The sequence below is a fragment of the Plodia interpunctella genome, chromosome 3, assembly GCF_027563975.2.
Source record: "Plodia interpunctella isolate USDA-ARS_2022_Savannah chromosome 3, ilPloInte3.2, whole genome shotgun sequence".
Taxonomy (NCBI): Eukaryota; Metazoa; Arthropoda; class Insecta; order Lepidoptera; family Pyralidae; genus Plodia; species Plodia interpunctella.
In genome coordinates this window covers 10889611-10907748 of record NC_071296.1, presented here as the reverse complement: position 1 = coordinate 10907748, position 18138 = coordinate 10889611, and the positions used below count along the sequence as shown (strand labels likewise).

Genomic DNA, 18138 nt, shown 5'->3' with positions numbered 1-18138 from the left:
TGAAATGAAGAAGGCAATGGCAAAAACCACCACATTATTAGTGCCAAAAAAGTTGTTATTGTCACGAAAAGACCACGAGCCATGAGGAATACGACTATGAAGAATCAGCAAGCGGTGAAACAGGCGCTAAACATAAAAGCGTTAACGAATTATTTGTAAAACAATGTAATATTTTATAACAAAATAGTTGAAATATATACTATGCATCACTGTTATTTCAATAATAAACGAACTATGTGTACGACGCTTGGAGATATTTATTACCTACTCTAGAATAACATACATACATACGACTATTCTTATCTTTTATATGACTTGTTAGTGCGACAGTTAGTGTAGTTAACTACTGTATGTATGTATGTGTGACACGTCTACATCATTCAAGAATGATGTGACCATCATTTGAAGAGAAAGAGAAAATTGTAGCTCCCTGAAACTAATTTATTTTATTTAGCCGAAAAAATGTTCTTTTTTTTAATAGCAACTTAGATGTACCATATACCTGGATATGTACAATTTTAGGTACTTAGTTATATAATTGAAGTGCATATTTTTGTCTCCTGTTTTAGTATAAATTCCAACCGGGGTTAATTTTATGCCTTTTATTAGTCCACTGCTGTGCTAGTTCCACTGTTGGGCAAAGGCTGCCCTTAATAGAGATTTATGGAAAAGCAAGGAATTTTATTTTTAATTTAACTTAATTAAATGCATTATTTACTATACCTTACTATAGTTTTTGTTTATTTCTAAAATCTATTCGGACCGGGGCTTCCCGTCATTAATTTTGTCTATCACTATTTTGTTGTCGTAAACTTTTTTCTTCAGTTTATGCGCATGTCCCTATTACTGTATATTTTTGTCTGTCTGACTGACTGTCCCTGTAGTGTTTTTGACAAATCACACAGATTGAGCTAGCCTCGAAGTAAGTTCGTGACTTGTGATGTCATGTGTATTGTATGGGATACTAACTCAACGATACTATATTTTATAACAAATACATATATAGATAAACATCCAAGACCGGTCCAAACAGAAAAAAATCATTTTCCATCATGACCCGACCGGGGACCGAACCCGGTACCTCTCGGTTCAGTGGCAAGAACTTTACCACTGCGCCACTGAGGTCGACGTAAAATGGAGCTAAAAGAGAAGTTTTAAAAGACCAGTCTTTTCCCACTTACGATAATGCAAAGGTCCATTTAAAGTCCTTCACCAAGACCTGCATCACGCCTAAAGTAACAGTGGTCCGAACCGCATTGATAACAATATTATATATTAGATATATTATTATTCGACACACTTTATGTCTGCCTAACCAAATGTCTGTCAAAGATATATAAGTATATTTATGGACGTATCCGGTGCAATATATCCAGTGTAATTCTACAGCGATAGCCACTCCTAGGCACTTAAAACACGTTGTGACACATTTTTATTACGAAACTTTTTTTTTTTTTGTTATGCCCTATCTAAGTACTACTGACATCTGTATTTTTACGAGCACTTGAAAATCTGGGGCTCTTTGTAAGATAACTTGAAGAATAAATCTCTCTATCTATCTCGATAATCAATACGACTGCCGATGGTAAAATTGACCGTTTTTTTTTTTATAATATGACTCGAACAACACACTTATCTTAGTTCAAATACCTGAGTTACGTTTATTTTGTTCGTAAATAGATTATTTTATATCCTTTTGCTGTTACATTAAGTATACTACATGCTAAATGTATTCCAAAAATATCCTGTTATATTGAAATAAAAATTGTTAAAACTTTTCGTCTACTTTTAAAATTGCGCAAATGTAGAAGTATATATACTTAGTGTATATTGTAGACACACTATATAGCTATAATATTTTAAAATATATTCGATCCCACAAGATAATTCCGAAGACAGGACAATATTTTATTGTTACGTGATGTCATTTGTCGCCAACTGACAGTTTATCACAACGAACATGGTATAACCTCAAAATGACGGTGATCGCGATTGCACAGTTTCTCGCCACACCTGTTTGTTCAGGTGCTAATTGTCTGCAATCTGTGTTGCCATGTTACACAGCAAATAACCAAACGTAACCTCTGTAGCGCATTGATAAGTTTTTGTGTCTTCGCGAGGCCTCGGATACGGTGCTCGGCCCAGGAAATTCGTCTTTTTACCGCCACTTCGATTTGTTAAGATGCACAAACTTAAAAAAATACCTATTATGCGTTTTGTGTTGTTGTTTATATTAAGTATATATTATATTATATTATATTTATAATATCTTCGCCAGTTAAGAATCGTAATATTAATTTTTGAAATCCATGAATAAAATAATCATGGATTATACTACGTTGATGATGTAAAAAAAACTTTATTGTCACAATTAGGAGTATAAAGCGTTACTAAAATGTAATAACGACTTAGTTGGTTCAAAAAGACACCATAATTTATCTGAACAATAATTTTAAATAACACTATCGGTCCGTCCCGGCTTCGCTCTGGTAAAAAATAATAAATTATGTGTCTAATTTACTATTTTTTACCAGAGCGAAGCCGGGACGGCCTGATAGTGTTATTTAAAACTATTTTTCAGATAAATTATTGTGTCTTTTTGAGCTTTAAGTGTTTAAAGATTTCTAATAACACGCACTATAATCAACTATCTATTAGAGAAAACCGCATGAAAATCCGCGCAATAGTTTTTAAGTTTATCACGAACAGACAGACGTGACAGGGGACAATATTATCTTGGTCTATATTATTATTCTGGAGTAATCTGTCTTTCCCTCAGTTACCTTTTTCGATAATCTTTAACTTACATATGTAACTTGATCCATCTCAATGTGTTTGGACCAAAAAGTAGCCATCATAAGCCGCGTCCTGGCTCGAATCCCAACAGTTTAAAGTTTTTCATAACATTGATATGAATACGTATGTAAATAGGTGTAGAATTAGAAATCCCAACAAGACGCTTGATAAGAGTTTGATAAAGTTTATTGTCTTAGAACAATGACGCTAGGGCATAAATAATACGCGTAACTCCAACGTTACAATAACTAACACTTTAAACTCCCACAGCTGTTAGTTACGGTTGTTGTGACCGCCAATCAGCAATGGGCCGACGATCAAGCGAAATTTATTTCGAGTCTCGGTTGCATTTGGGATTTTGACGCGGTGAGCCCGGGCGTTAGCGTACAACCTGCCTGCCTAACCCTCATTGAAAATGCTGTTCAGCCTATCAACTTTCCAAGTCTTTGTGCCCCTCGTGCGATATCCACGGGGTAGAGTGGTCCTATTCTAGAGCGGAACCACACGCCACAAGACTCGCCAGTTAGGAGTTATGCTATAATAAATTTAACAAAATTAAAAAATCACGCTCTCGTCACAAATTAGACCGAAAATCATAAACAAATTTTCGCATTGTCGCCAAACCTTGGCAAGTGTGAAAATCATGTACCTACATATACTTAGGTACTGGTTAACCCAATTAAATCACTAACAAATAAATTATAAAACATTTTCTTTTTAATTACAATCACAATCCTGATTATATCAGATTTTACTATTTACGCGGGACGGGTTACTGTCTTCTTCTTTCTTATCGAATACTAGATGTAGCTCGGGGCTTCGCTCCCGTGGGAATCTGGAGATAAAATATAGCCTGTAGCAATCTTGGATAATGCACTTTTCTAATGGTGAAAACATTTTTGAAATCGGTTCAGTACTTTCGGAGATTACCCGTCTCAAACATACAAATTCACAAACTCATAAATGCTTACCTCTTTATAACAATATACATATAGTATAGAGTAAAGTTGTTTTAGGATTAGGACATAATTAACTGAGCTCTTTTCTGCCCACAGCTGAACATAGGTCTCTCTTCTTTCACGTGTTCTATTCTACCCTGACCTAATTCAATCCATGTAGTACCGCGACTATTATATCTTCTGTACCTCTCGCTGCTGGCCTCCAGACACTTAATTCGCCTAGACTACCATTCGGTCAACGTCTTACTCGACTTACACACCGAAGATATGCCCTTTCCAGTTCCATTGAATCGTATCTCGAACATCCCGCACTTTGGTAACGCTTGCGAATCACGGTTTTATCACTTGAATTTTGTTTTGACTTGTTGAATGTTTTATTTAAACTTACACGTATACAGAAACACTAGTACTAGTATTGGACATAATATTTTACATTCCGTCACTCCACGATCCTAGTTGAAGTTTATTTTACATCCCTACTCGATTCACTAATTTTATCAGGAGAGCATGTATGTTGAGAAAGATGTTGTATAGAAGAAACAAGTTTTATCAGGCTCGTGACAAGTGAAAATCTCTAATCTCTCCCTACCTCCATGGGAAACATATGTATGATATTTATATCAGTTGAAATCCCCAAGATCTGTAACGGAACAAACACAGTTGACGTAGGTAGGTATGTCGTGCAATCTACGTTCCAATTCTCCGAAACGATTATAATCAGACGTATTGTCATGTCATTCTATCTGTTTAAGCCTGCTGATAATAAGGTGCATCTCTTGTAAAAAAAAATTATTTATCACATCTCATAATATCGTAATATACTAAAAAAAATAGTAAATCGCGTACATCTATTATAAAGAGGTAAGCGTTTGTGAGTTTGTATGTTTACGGCGAGTAATCTCCGAAACTACCGAAGCGATTTCAAAAATTCTTTCACCATTAGAAAGGTACATTAGCCAGGATTGCTATAGACTATATTTTATCTCAAAATTCCCACGGGAGCGAAGCCCCGGGCAACATCTAGTAAGTAATAAAATGGATGTATTAAAGTGACATTTAACTATCGCATTTAAATTAATAATACCTTTTTGTGTTTTCCTGGAACAGAACTACTCTATAAGAACTTTCCGTGAATGTTGTATGAGGCGACTAAGGAATATAATGCCCTGACACTTGATTTTGGGGTTAGGATTAGTAGGTAGGGTAGGGACAGTATTCCCAAAGAGGGCTAATCAGGCAGGCGAATGCAAATAACAAGTCAATCTTCAAATTTTTCATTATCTATATCGATGTTTACTTACTTTTATGCAAACCAAAGGCTTTGATTATTACAACCGCGAAAGAAACCAGGATATATACGATTAGAAGAGCGGGAACCTCTACCTACTCGTCCTTTTATAGTTATGATAATGGTTACATTATTTTATTAAATTATATAAGTTTAGTGTTAATTTTTCTTTTACAAATGAAGACATCAATTGATGCTGTCGTGTTAAGATTTTTTTTATTTTCTAGAATTTTAAATCATTTATTTTAAGAAAATATATTCATATTGTTCCGTTTTTTACGACCGGGTGAAAATTCGACTATTTCAATTAAAACAATATGGTGGGAATACATTTTTCCCACTTTCCATCTCTATATAATACTCACCTCAAAACCAAATACATCAAATAATCCAAAGGCACACAATTTAAAACACTTCACAGAATAAAAATCACGAATAAATTTGAAACAAAATTTTCCCGCGCGTTTTTTCACTACGAGCCCGCCCGACGCGCATTAGCCGACAACCATAGACAGACTAAGAAAATCATCTACCGACGCCCGGTAGCCTACCCGGCAACGGCAAAAAGAGCTGCTAAAGCAAACAACTTCGGTCTTTGTCTGTTCAACTAAAATTGGTTGCATAACAATGCTAAGATTTCATCTACTTTGGTTTCTTGTTATTAGTGTTGATACGTCACACGAGTACAATGGTTTTATTTGATAGGTACAGGTAGATGAATTTAACAACTTCACAGCTAATGGTCGAATTCTACTCCACACCTAGTTAATGGGCCTTAGTATGTATAAGGGGTGTAGTCGTAAAAATCATGTCAGATTTAAAGGCATTCCCTTAAATACGGCTTGATGTGCTACTGAGTTGGTAAGCAGTTTTGTTATCACAACATAGAATAACAAAGTCGGTTCCCGCTGTTTGTCCCTATGTATGCTTGGATCTTTAAAACTACGCAACGGATGTTGATGTGGGTTTTTAACAGACACTTTTATCTAGATGACGGTGTGATTCCTGCGAAAACTTTAGATTTAAGTAGGTATAATTTTATTATATTACTTTTCCTTTTCCAGAGCGAAACCGGAACAAATAAACGACTCACAGCTACTAAACTTAAAGCGAATTAAACATGCTGTTGACTTCACAAAACCAGTTGCACGAATCACGGCTTCTTAAGAGACAATAATAAGGGGCGCCAAATATTAGTTACGCCTTGTTGCAGACTCATTTAGGGCCAGCACAATGCTACGTAATCACCAAGTACAACATACAATATTTGAAGTATATGTCTCGTTGCTGTGTTTGATAACCCTTATCTTATCAACAAGTAAATAATAATTTACTGAAAAGAAAATGAAGAATTCGTCAAGGAGTGTGGAGTGTGGTTCCACCTTAGAATGCGACGAGGTTGGCTCGGGTCGGGGTCGTACGAGACGACTAAGGGAGTCGTTATATCTGCGCCCAAGGCCTCCTTGGGAGGATACGAAGTGTGTCATATTGTAAGGTGGGGGCACATGCCACTATGATTAAAACGAAACATTTCGTACGGAAACCTGCGCACTAGCAGAATGTGACACACATAGAACTTTATCTAGTGTGACACACAGTACACAATTATTTCTTCTATCGTTATTAATCTTTTCGATCGATCAATACGAATATGTTGTAACATAAACATGTATACGTTCAAACCTATACATAAGGTTTTTGTAAACTGCTAGATAATTTCATGTTATGTAAAATGTTTAAGTTTAATAAATAATACAAATTAATACTGGTGGTTACCACTCTTTCATCTCAACATTTTCGGGGTTGTGAAGCGAACTATACGTAAAAAAACAAGGCAAAAAACTTTACATTTTTAAATATCCGGCTGTGATACCTCCCTGACATCAACCCTCCTTAGGAATGCTATTAATGCCTATCAGCTACCTAGGCTGTGTCTCGTAGTCGCCTCGTACGACATCCACGGAAGAATATATTCTTAATGCCGGTTAAATTAGCTCTGATTGTAAAGAAGTAGACGTTTGAACTGCAGGTAATTTGGTGAGGAAGTTAGTCATTTTGTGTTTAGACCTAAATCCGGATTTCCAATACTGAGTAGAACACGCAAGCTACGTTAAGGCCGACAACGCGCTGTGCACAGAAATCTTAAAAATATATAGAAAGGACATAGACAATGATTTAATACAAAGTAAAAATATACAGGGAATTTAAACTGAGGCAACACTTATACTACAATCAAACAACTTTAGATTCATTAATAGTTTTATTTAATTAACTACTTATAAAAAAATAAATTAGATAAATAAGTACAAATTTAAGTACAATACTACTAATGTATTTATAACATTTTCCAATATACTATATGAGCTTAAATATTAATTAATTTAACATTGTAATGGATCTTGAGGATGTAGTGTTATTAATAAAACCTTTGGATCTCAATTTCGACAGCCACATGTTTCTCGTATCGCGGTTGCCTAAAACTATAAAAACGAACAGCACAAAACCCTGCGTGGTCGCTGTGAGCGTGAAGAAGTACGCCGCCACGATATTATGAGCAAACAAACCGAAAAGCCATGGCAGTCCGAAGAAAAATGCTAAGACAATACCCACCCGAGCGCAGTGTAGCGCTTCCCTTTTATCCCCGGCTCTTTGGTACCTTAGATTCTTTGGAACAATTCCTATGCTACGAATTATTAAAACAAACAACGTGCAGTTTACAAACAAAATCAAACATATCGGCAAATATACAGTAAGCCACAATGCCAAACCTGATGGATAACAAAAATTACTGTTGGGATTCATTTCTGAAAATCTGTTTGAGTAAGACCATGGAAAAATTGATATTAACAATATAATAACAATTGCTGGGGAGCCCCATGAAAATACAGACGCTATCAATAATTTACGACGCATTGGGGGAACGAAAATCGGCACTAGATCTCTATAACATTTAGTTGCTACAGCTAACATCCAACAGAAAGATGCTAGCAAAGAATAATGCAACAAAATCCCAACAAACATACAGGAACCGGTATTGTAGGTGAAGTCAGCGAACACAACGACAATATAGCAGATCATCATAACGAATATAGCTATACACATTTGCAACCACATTTGATTTCGGAAAATCTTCCTCCAAGATTCGATCAACACACTGGTTAGAATCACTACTAACAAACCTAGAATGGACATCAAACATCCTGTAACCGAAATTGCTTCTAGAATGTTCTCGGTGCGTTCCGAGAAATGAGCGCGTGGTATTAATATTTCCGCAAAATGAGTGAGGTGGTTACACTGGCAGATGTCCAGGGTCTGTTGATCCCTTGACCTGATGAAAACGCAGCCATCTTGAGTCCAGTAGCCTGGCTGATTGGGCACGAACCGCCAGTAGCCACACACGCGACTCGTGTTGCGTCCCGGATCTGTTAACAGTGGACTCGTGTGGATACTGACGAACTGTAAACATACAAATTGCGTACATTTTTATTGCAGCACAGTCTTGATATTAAACTAATATTTAAGTTAGGTCATTCCGTATCGAAATCACAATCTTCATAACGAAGGTGTTATTATTAACACTGGTATCAGATTAACTGGATTTTGAATAGAATATTGAATGATATTCAAAAATTTAGAAGGTCGACAGCGAAAGAATCAAAATGGTAGATTTCACGTATATTGCTAACGTTGGTGTTAGATTTCTCAGAGCTAATACTTATTACGACTACAGTAATCAACTAGCAATAGTAACCCACTGAACTAAGTATGAAATTATCAGGGGACCGATATTAAAATCACTGTCGAATCTTAAAAATTTTTAGCTAATTTTATGATTCTTCCCAAGGGCTAGCAATGTCACTATTCAATCTCAATTCCGCCAATAAGGTACATGTGGCTTTCCAGTTACGTAAATCTCAGTCTACTTCATAAGGGATTAAGACAGGATACTGTATCCGACGCTCAATGGCTGAGAAAGAAACAAAGAAAAGCTTTCGATGAGAGACTGGCTCCGAGTTTCGCAGCGTCACGGCCTTGAATGCAACGAGAACACGTGAGACCGACAGAGTTCCTGTATTCATCATTATATTGAGTGTTTTATTGCTAACACTGGTGTCATATTTTATTCCAGTCGCCTAAAGGCATCTTACATGACTTTTACGACTAATTACCGCCATCTAGAGGCAAGTAGGCAACTGTCCACCAGTGTGCAGTTTTCCTTCACCGGAAGCAAGTGGTGGTCTATGAAAACTACTATATATGAGTCAGATTGGTATATAAACTCATAAGGCACGAGTAGGAGTACGAACCTGAGACCTTTCGATCCACAGGCGGGCGTCTTAACCATTACACCACCAGCTTCAACTCCTGAATTTTAAGATAAAATATAGGCAATATATAGCAATCTTGGATAATGTACCTTCCTAATGGTTAAATATTTTTTGAAATCGGTTCAGTAGTTTCGGAGTTTGTCCGCGTCAAACAAACAAACTCACAAACGCATACCTCTTTATAGTAATAGTATAGAAGTATAGATTGGTATAAGTCAGACAACATCAACTCACCTCGCCATGCCCGAAGCTTGTGATGTTCTCGGCACTGACGCTAATGACGCGGCTATTGACAGACACCATCCCCGTAGGGTTGAAGGCCCGACCGTCGCGGAACACCACAAAGCTGACCCGCCGGCCTATGGCCCCGATGGAGGGCGGGAGAACCACCGCCGCCTCCGTCTTGTTAAAAGACAGCTGATCTCTTGATTCTAAAACAAACAAGACATATGAATATGAGGATGAGGATAATAGAGCTGATAAAGAACAATGAGAGGAATTCTTCCTTTCTTGTTGAGTGTGTTATCGCTAACACTGGTGTCAGATCTTATACAAATCTCCTAAAGGCATGTGTCATGATTTAGTGCAAGTAATCGTACAGGTCTCTTAGTGAACCTGAACTGTCAACCAGTGTGCAGGCTTCCTCACGATGTCAGCAGGTGGTGGTCTATAAAAACTAATATTTACTTGAGTCATATTCGTGTAAAAACTCATGTGACACGAGTAGGATTCGACCACATGCGAACAGTCTTAACAACTTCACCACGATAAAATAAATAGATTATAGAGAAGAAGATAAATTTCATATCGAGCGGGAATCGAATCCACGGCCCTGTCTAACTGGAACAGTGTTCCTATATAGTGTGACATGCATATAACAATATAAAAATACCCACGCCTAATAAAATCGAAAGATTCGTAGTTAAATTGATCTGTATCGCTTGCGCCGACACTGATGCCCAAAACCGGGTAAGTCGGAGTAGAATCTGCCATTAACATCGCTACATTTGTCTCCACTACCATGGCTGTCGGCTGACCATCCAAATTAACTCTTGAAGCTACTTCGTCCAGCAATTGCAGTAGTCGCTCAGGTATGTACATTTCCTCGTCTACCATGTCTAAGAGATTATTCACCTGAAATTAAAATAATAATACGTGTCGTTAATCTTACGCAATTTAAAAACTGAATTATAAAATAAAATCAAGAAACCCCGACTCTAAAGTTGCTGCTAAAAAACAATTGTTAGTTTCCAAACAGCTGAACTCAAATTGTTTAACCATAACAAAGAACTGAAAAATGGAGCGTAGGATATCCGGCAGCTAGATGGGACGATGATGTAAAGGAAATTGCTGGCAATAACTGGATGGCGATGGCCCAGGACAGAGATGGTTGGCGGAGATGGAAGGAGGCCTATGCCCAGCAGTAGATCACGGAGGGCTGCAGATAATGACGAGATAAGAACACTCTCGATTGAATTATCAAACAAAAAATATGATAACAAAATCGGTTCAGCCGTTTGGCCGCATGCCACATACAGACCTACGTTAAACTTATCCCTTCCTTCTCCGGGTTAAAAAACCTTGAGTCAAGGCAAATGAGTACTTAAAATAATCAGTATTATTTACTTCATACTGTTTAATCTTAGCACCGCCAATTATATTCATATCCTTTTCTGAAAAAGTAGCTTGGAAGATATTGCACTAGCGATATATTAATAAATTAATATATTAGGACAAATTACACAGATTGAGCTAGCCCCAAAGTAAGTTCTATACTTGTGTTATGGGATACTAACTCAACAATACTATATTTTATAGCACATACATATATAGATAAAAATCCAAGACCCGGGCCATTATCCATTTTTCATTTTCCATCATGACCCGACCGGGGATCGAACCCGGGACCTCTGGGTTCAGAGGCAAGCACTTTACCACTGCGCCATCGAGGTCGTCAAATTATTGTGATAGGTGGGTTGGGTACATAGATCTTTGTTACATATTACATAGTATAATTATAATTATGTTTTATATACAATAATTACCTGCGCAAAGGTGTCTCTAATGTCTCCAATCATTATTGGCACCGAATCGTCCTGCAGAACTAGGTCCAAATCATCTAAAATCTCCTGTATTAGCTCCTTAGGCTGTAAATTAAAGAGTATAAATTTTACTCCAATACAATATTTAATTAATGGCACGGTCAATTTAGCCCAATAATTAGGATAAAACTACTGGTATAAATCCCACGTGCTCGAAGATTATGAAGCACCATAATCTTTCCTAGAAAATACAACATGGGATTCTTAAAAAAGGACTTTAGAATCAGTACATAATATAAATCATTATATTATTATTATAAAACTGTCTGAGTCGCCCACCGCGCCGCGTCAAAACAGACTAGTTCTAGTTCTAAGTTTTGCCGCGCACCGGATATTGTGCATCAAAATCCGTTGCGCGGTAAAACTTAAAAAATATATTTCACTGTTATTTAGACAATTTGTAACGAAAATATTTTTTTATATGTATGCAACTTATAAAACAGATTAGACCATGCGATACGCGGTCGAGAACTACTAACTAACAAATCAAATCGAACGTTATCAGTTCCCTATTACCCAGCCGTGAGGATGGGGTGACAAAACATGAAATTCGTAATTATGAATTACACCACACTAAATCTATGGTTGGAATTTGATATGGTTTTCACGGTTTGTATAGAGAACGGTCTAACTTAAAATCTGGTAAAGGTTACATCGCGATACGTTGCTTAGAACCCGAGATATCGACAATAATACATTATGAACGGATGCACAAAAAACGCGGGCGAAGTCGCGGGCAAAAGCCAATTATTTATTATTCAAGATTTAGAAAAGACTAGATGTTGCCCCGAATGTTGATATAAAATATAGCCTATAGCAATCTTGGATACGCTTTCTAACGGTGAAAGAATTTTTGAAATCGGTTCGGTACTTTCGGAGATTACCCGCCCCAAACATACAAACTCACAAACGATTGAGTACCTCTTTATAGTAATAGTATAGATAGACACTTACCATAGGCGTGGTAGTCGTGATCGTAGACAGCGTTGGAAGTATAGTAGTCTCGTCCGGATCAGTTGTAGTTTCGGTACATTCTGTTGTTGTATTGTATGAGTAATCTGTTGATATATAGGTAGTTGTGGTTTCGTTTGCAGTTGTTGTTCGGTCAGTCGTTGCGATCTCATTTGGATTATTCGTTGTATATATGTCGTCCATCGTATATGGGTATGTAATATATTCTTGGCAATTAGATTCCAAACACATTTCATTGGTCAGGCTACGTCCTGTCATATTTGTTAGCTGCAATAAATTGCGATCAGTTATATTCATGTTAATAATTGGAAAGCTTTATTGGATGACCTTGCTAGATTGGTCGTCATGCCGGAATGCTACACAGTAGGTCCTGGGTTCGATCGCTGGTCAGGTCAAGATGGAAAACCTGATGAGAATTTGAACTGTACAGCCTTGGTTTTGGATATATATCTGTATTCATTATATAATATGTATATTGTATATTGCACCAAAACCGGCTATCGATACTGTGCAGAACCATCAATAGTCTATAGAGACGCTATCGATAGTTAACTAATGAACGGCAACACTAGATGAGACAAAGGTCTTCCTATCTGTCTGTCTTATATGAAAATACAGACATATATTCAATGTGTATAATTTTGAACGAGAATTGTGAGATATATATATATATATATATATATATATATATATATATATATATATCACATACAATCCCAATCCCAACTAATATTATAAATGCGAAAGTAAGTTTGTTTCCTCTTCACGCATAGTCTACTGGACCGATTGTTATGAAATTTGGTACACGGATAGGAAATAACCTTAAATAACACATAGGGTACCTTTTAACCCGAAATTCACACGGGAGCGAAGCCCTGGGGCGCATCAAGTCTAATCAAAACTCACATTCACGCGCATGAAACCTTCATTTTCTTCAATATTTAATTCTCGTTTTGATAATATGGGTTGCCAGTATCTGCCAATGTTGAAATCTCCATCGCATTTATAATAAAGACGTCTTCCTGTAACAATTTCACCAACTACTAATTAAACATCATAAAGTAATTGTAATCTAACAGATAAACTATATGACCAACATTATTAATTACTTACAATATTATTTTTCTGCTTTGTTAAAATCATTACGTAGGTATAAAATTAATTATGAAGACGACGTAAGTTAATATTCAGTCTGTGCAGGTTAATTTGTATATAATTTTTAGGTAAGTCTGATCTGAGAACTTATCAAGTGCATACATGTACAAATTATGTATGATAAATAAATGGATCTATCTATCTATAATATAATACAATTTTCAAGATAAAAAGCTGAAAATTGGTAAACATACTCTTCATCATTTTTCTTAAAGTATGATCGAGATTTTACTAGGTGTGAAATTCACGCATGCAAAGCCACGGGCAAAAGCTAGTAGTTTCAATAAAACTCTCTAAATAAAGAGAATACAATACCTTTGCAGTATAAAACGGGTCGCAAGTCCAGTAATTCTAAATCGCCTAAAACTACAGGTGTACGTATGATAAAGTCCTCAACTAATTTCACATGCAGGAGCACTGTTCGTTTATCTAAGTACAACCTCTTAACTTTTGTATACGTAATAGCGTGAAAGTCTTCATTTTCATCAGAATTGTCACTTATGTCTGATTTTGTCATGTTCAAATCGTATTTTTCCCGTTTTTCTTCGTTTGTTACATTTTTCAAGTCTTGGTTTTCATCGATAGGTTTTAAACCATGAGTTATATTATTGTCACTTTTCTCTGATTCGGTCAAATCAAAAACATTGTGTACCAATTCTTTATTGTCTATCTCATTTCTTAAATTTCTGTTTTCATCAGAAAGTTCCATCTCAATATTTTGTTTGTCATCTTTTTCGTTTGACATATAGACATGTAAAATATATTCATCCAGTTTTTCTTTCCAGTAATTTTTCAATCTATCGACAGCTTCAATATCATATTCATTCACTCTAATTTTAATGGCATACATGTACCACAGATTCGCTCCGCTATTAACAAAAAGGATTCGATTGGAAAATATGGGTCTTGTATTTGTGTGGACGTGAACACACCAGTAGTATCCATCGCCCGTTGGTGTTAAAAGATAATCAAAGTCATCTTTTATTCGATTGATCTTAACATAAGTCGGATAATATGTTTCTGAGTCTGTGAAACAGTGGATATAACTTTCGTTCGAATTATAGTTGATATCAAGAATGAGTTCGTTTTTACTGAAACAAAAGGACACATATCGTCATTAAAAGTTTTTGTGAATCCAATTTTAATAACAATTACCTACTATATACTTACTCATTGATACCGAGCTCCAATATAATATCATTAATTATATCTTTTTCACAAATAATCTCTGTATACTTATAGGTTTTTTCAACACGTCCCAGTTCGGCATCTTTCATGACTCCCCATTCTTGCCATTTGCTATTCACAGCCACATAATGCATCTGTAAATCAGAATTTATTTCATATATATCTTAACTAGCTGTTGCCCGCAACTATACTCTCAGGTCATTGACTATATCTATCAAAATCTACACAGGTGCTTTGCTGTGAAAACGTAACAGACAGACTTTCGGATTTTATGATATTACTGTGAAAGTTTGAATTAGTTTTGTAATATGTTATGTCCCATGTGATACCTACCTACATAATCAGAATTAAAATTACATTTATGGCATTCAAATTACGACACAAAACATATTGCATATATTTTTGTACCTACATAAATTGAACATAAATAATACAATCAATGAATTGGTTCCTAGAAACGAACCTAAATTATAATAAACCAAATGTGTCAATATTAGGAGAAGATAACCAACTTTGTGTTACGATAATTATATCGATTACTGCTAACATTATCAAACTTACGTACCCTTGAATACGTTTTTTCAAAATTCATTTTATCCACGGGATATAGGTTTGAAGAATTAAAGAAATCTGAGTTTATATAAAACCATGCTCTCGACAACAATCTATGAGCTTTATTTTCGCATAAATCCTTTGCCTCGTTCCATGTAATTCCATCCTTTTTTATTATCTTGATTAAACACATTGGCTCGGGAGAATAGAATTTCGCAGATTCATAGTGATCGTCGCAATTCTCCACATTTTTTGTATCAATAGGTTTCACGAAACAATACCTCTGATAATGATCTGTACATTTAACCGCTTTGTAACCATTTTTATGTGTAATAAGGCATAAATCTGTAGAATCGTCTACGTGTTGAATATTGGTTATGTTGAATATTATATTTGGTTTGTCTTTGCTGTATTTCGATTCAATGAATGGACCACCAGGATACAAAGTGCTGTATTCAATCCAAAGCTTCCTTTCTATATTAGTGTCAATATTGAGCCTATGAAAGGTTTCTAAATTGTAGAAATTTCCGTTGCAGTGTCTATATTTATCAGAGTATATTTCTGCATTTTTTAGTCGATAGCAAACATAGTTCTTGTCGAAGGAATTGTAGGTGAGGTTGAAGTCTTCAGGGCACCCTAGCGGCTGCGCTCGGGTACTCACTGACAGCAGAAGAGTTAACAGTAACAGATCATTCAAAAATTGATAATGATTCCTCATCTGAAACATACACAAACATGCTTTAGTATTTTATCAATACAACGACAACTAAATACGTGTGGATCCGCCCTAGAATAGGACCACTCCATGTCCTCCCTAGAATGTCATAAAATGTGACTAAGTAATAGCTTTGGCGATAGATAGCCTTCTCAAAAAGGGTTGACATCAAGCATACTGGTTGCAAGATGACAGCCGAATTTTATTTTATTTTTTTTAGTTTATATTTCTCGCTAACTCCGTACTTTGCAGCTTCTCAGCCAGAAATTCAACCGGAAACACTCAAATACGCACATAATATGCGTATTTGAGTGTTTCCGGTTGTATTTCTGGCTAAGAAGCTCTTTCTCTTTCTTATTCCTCAATTGGACTGGTTATGTGGTGAAGCTTAATAACATTTTAAATTTGCCGCCGCCTAAAACCACCTGTTTGATCTACAACCATTTGTTTATAATATGTTTGAACGGGGGTTTTTAAGTACACGCATACCAAATTTCATCAAAATCTGTCCAGCGGTATAGCCGTGAAAGCAGATCAGACAGTCAGTAGGTAGACTTTCGCATTTAATATTAGCTATAGGTCACGCGAAATGGAAATGTATCGAAAAATTATGAAAGAAATTATCGTGCAGACTCATGCACTGATTGGTGGGCCATTTAAACTAGCACTTCTTTAAAATTCCAATTACATAGTAAGTGTACTTCAACTACAATATTTTATTTAAGTATATAACTAGCGTATAGGTACTTCGAACCTAAATGCTAGTTCCAAGCGTGACTTAGAAATATTTATTAAATAGTGATGCTTACCTTTGCCTTTTTACAATTATTCACGTAGGTAATTTACTTAATATGTACCTATATGTTATTTGAAATGAAAACTGAACAAAATTATACAATTTCATTTACACAAATTAAATTCATAACAACAAAAAAAATCCCCTGTCAGTTATACCGAAGCGAATTACCATTTCATATAGTAAGTAAAACATTTTTGTTTTTACCTAAACTTTCGTGTAACACTGTCTTTTTAACTGGATAAAAAAAAAATACTCGTGGACACGATACGAACGACCACTGTCCAGTGAAACACAGATTAAAACACAGACACGGCCATTTAGGAATGTTAATCAGTTATCTTTTTTATAATAATGCAAAGATTATGTATTGATACCGAATTCAAACGAAATTATATTTTTAGCATTTACATATTAACACTACCTATATATAATTTATGTAATTCTGTATATACTTTTATAATCGCCGATATTTATAATCCATTCTTAAGCCGTAATCGATATCGTGTGAAATCCTTGAAACTGTGTTAAATAATTATTAAAAACCTGTACCTACCTCTTCATCTACCAATACAATGCTTTTGCCTGTGTTGGATGGAATGAAACACACGCATACCTACATAGGTACGACATATGTTAATTACTGTGCTCCGGGATAGTTCCCGTGGGAATTTCGGAATCAAAAGTTATATTTTATAGATGATACCTACTCTACACGTAGCCCATATTTCATTGAAATGCGTCCAGTTGATTTTGCGTGATCAACAAACATCCTCAGACACACTCAAGACAAATCTTTCGAAATCTCTCAAAGTACATAAAACAATTAGGATAAAGGAATGCTTACATTTTAGTGGATATTTTATTTACCAATTCCCCTATAATATCTTCCTCTACTTCTTCTGTCAAGAGAGTATTTCTTTGACAAGCGACCGGGAAGTCGACGAGCTTTTGTCATTTCATTAAAAAGTTCCTAGTTCTATCCATATTAGGATTGTGGTTATCATCTATATAACCTCTATGATTATTAATAACAGGAATTTTTCATACTTTTAAGAAGTCTAATTTACTGTCAGGTCCAGTGAAGCATCTCCACATGTAATATGATGATAAAGCAATTTTTTTTCCTATCTTTTTAAATTAGTAGTATCCTTGACCTTGGAACTGTATGGCATGTAACTACTACTGTAAACCTATTGTCGGCTACTGTTAACGTTATATTTAGGTTACCTTAGGACAGCCATGTTGCCTAGTGTGGGACCAATTGTATAAGCAATGTAGCAGTCT

General features: G+C 35.7%; 2 protein-coding genes across 8 annotated transcripts in view; both read right to left on the bottom strand.

The window, feature by feature from the left end:
- Positions 1-5614, bottom strand: part of LOC128683407 (uncharacterized) — a 53820-nt gene extending 48206 nt beyond the window's left edge. For 4 of the 5 annotated variants that reach the window (XM_053769031.2, XM_053769034.2, XM_053769033.2 and 1 more), the window contains exon 1: positions 5409-5610. The gene's annotated coding sequence lies outside the window, so the exon portion shown is untranslated. Of the gene's footprint in view, positions 1-5408 lie in introns of all 5 variants that reach the window. The other variant, XM_053769035.2, reaches the window with a different exon arrangement.
- A 1730-nt stretch (positions 5615-7344) lies between these two features.
- Positions 7345-17771, bottom strand: LOC128683753 (uncharacterized). Of its 3 annotated transcripts, none has more exons than XM_053769671.1 (10): positions 17699-17771; positions 15354-16058; positions 14771-14922; positions 13916-14691; positions 13352-13467; positions 12428-12712; positions 11417-11518; positions 10268-10505; positions 9606-9802; positions 7345-8499 (listed from the first exon to the last, which is right to left on the bottom strand). In XM_053769671.1, exons 2-10 carry the CDS (start codon positions 16056-16058, stop codon positions 7420-7422), a joined length of 3651 nt encoding a protein of 1216 aa, XP_053625646.1. In that variant the 5' UTR covers positions 17699-17771; the 3' UTR covers positions 7345-7419. The 3 variants fall into 3 exon arrangements, with proteins under 3 accessions (XP_053625646.1, XP_053625645.1, XP_053625648.1); XM_053769670.2 differs by lacking the exon at positions 17699-17771 and adding an exon at positions 16865-17158; XM_053769673.2 differs by lacking the exon at positions 17699-17771 and adding an exon at positions 17059-17127.
- Positions 17772-18138: the final 367 nt, after the last annotated feature.

Coding starts and splice junctions, on each gene's coding strand:
- LOC128683753 (XM_053769671.1), bottom strand. CDS start 16,058: ATGAGGAATCATTATCAATTTTTGAATGATCTGTTACTGTTAACTCTT. Junction 9,803..10,267: donor ATCTTTCGATTTTATTAGGC/GTGGGTATTTTT, acceptor TGTTTGTTTTAG/AATCAAGAGATCAGCTGTCT. Junction 8,500..9,605: donor CAAGCTTCGGGCATGGCGAG/GTGAGTTGATGT, acceptor GTATGTTTACAG/TTCGTCAGTATCCACACGAG.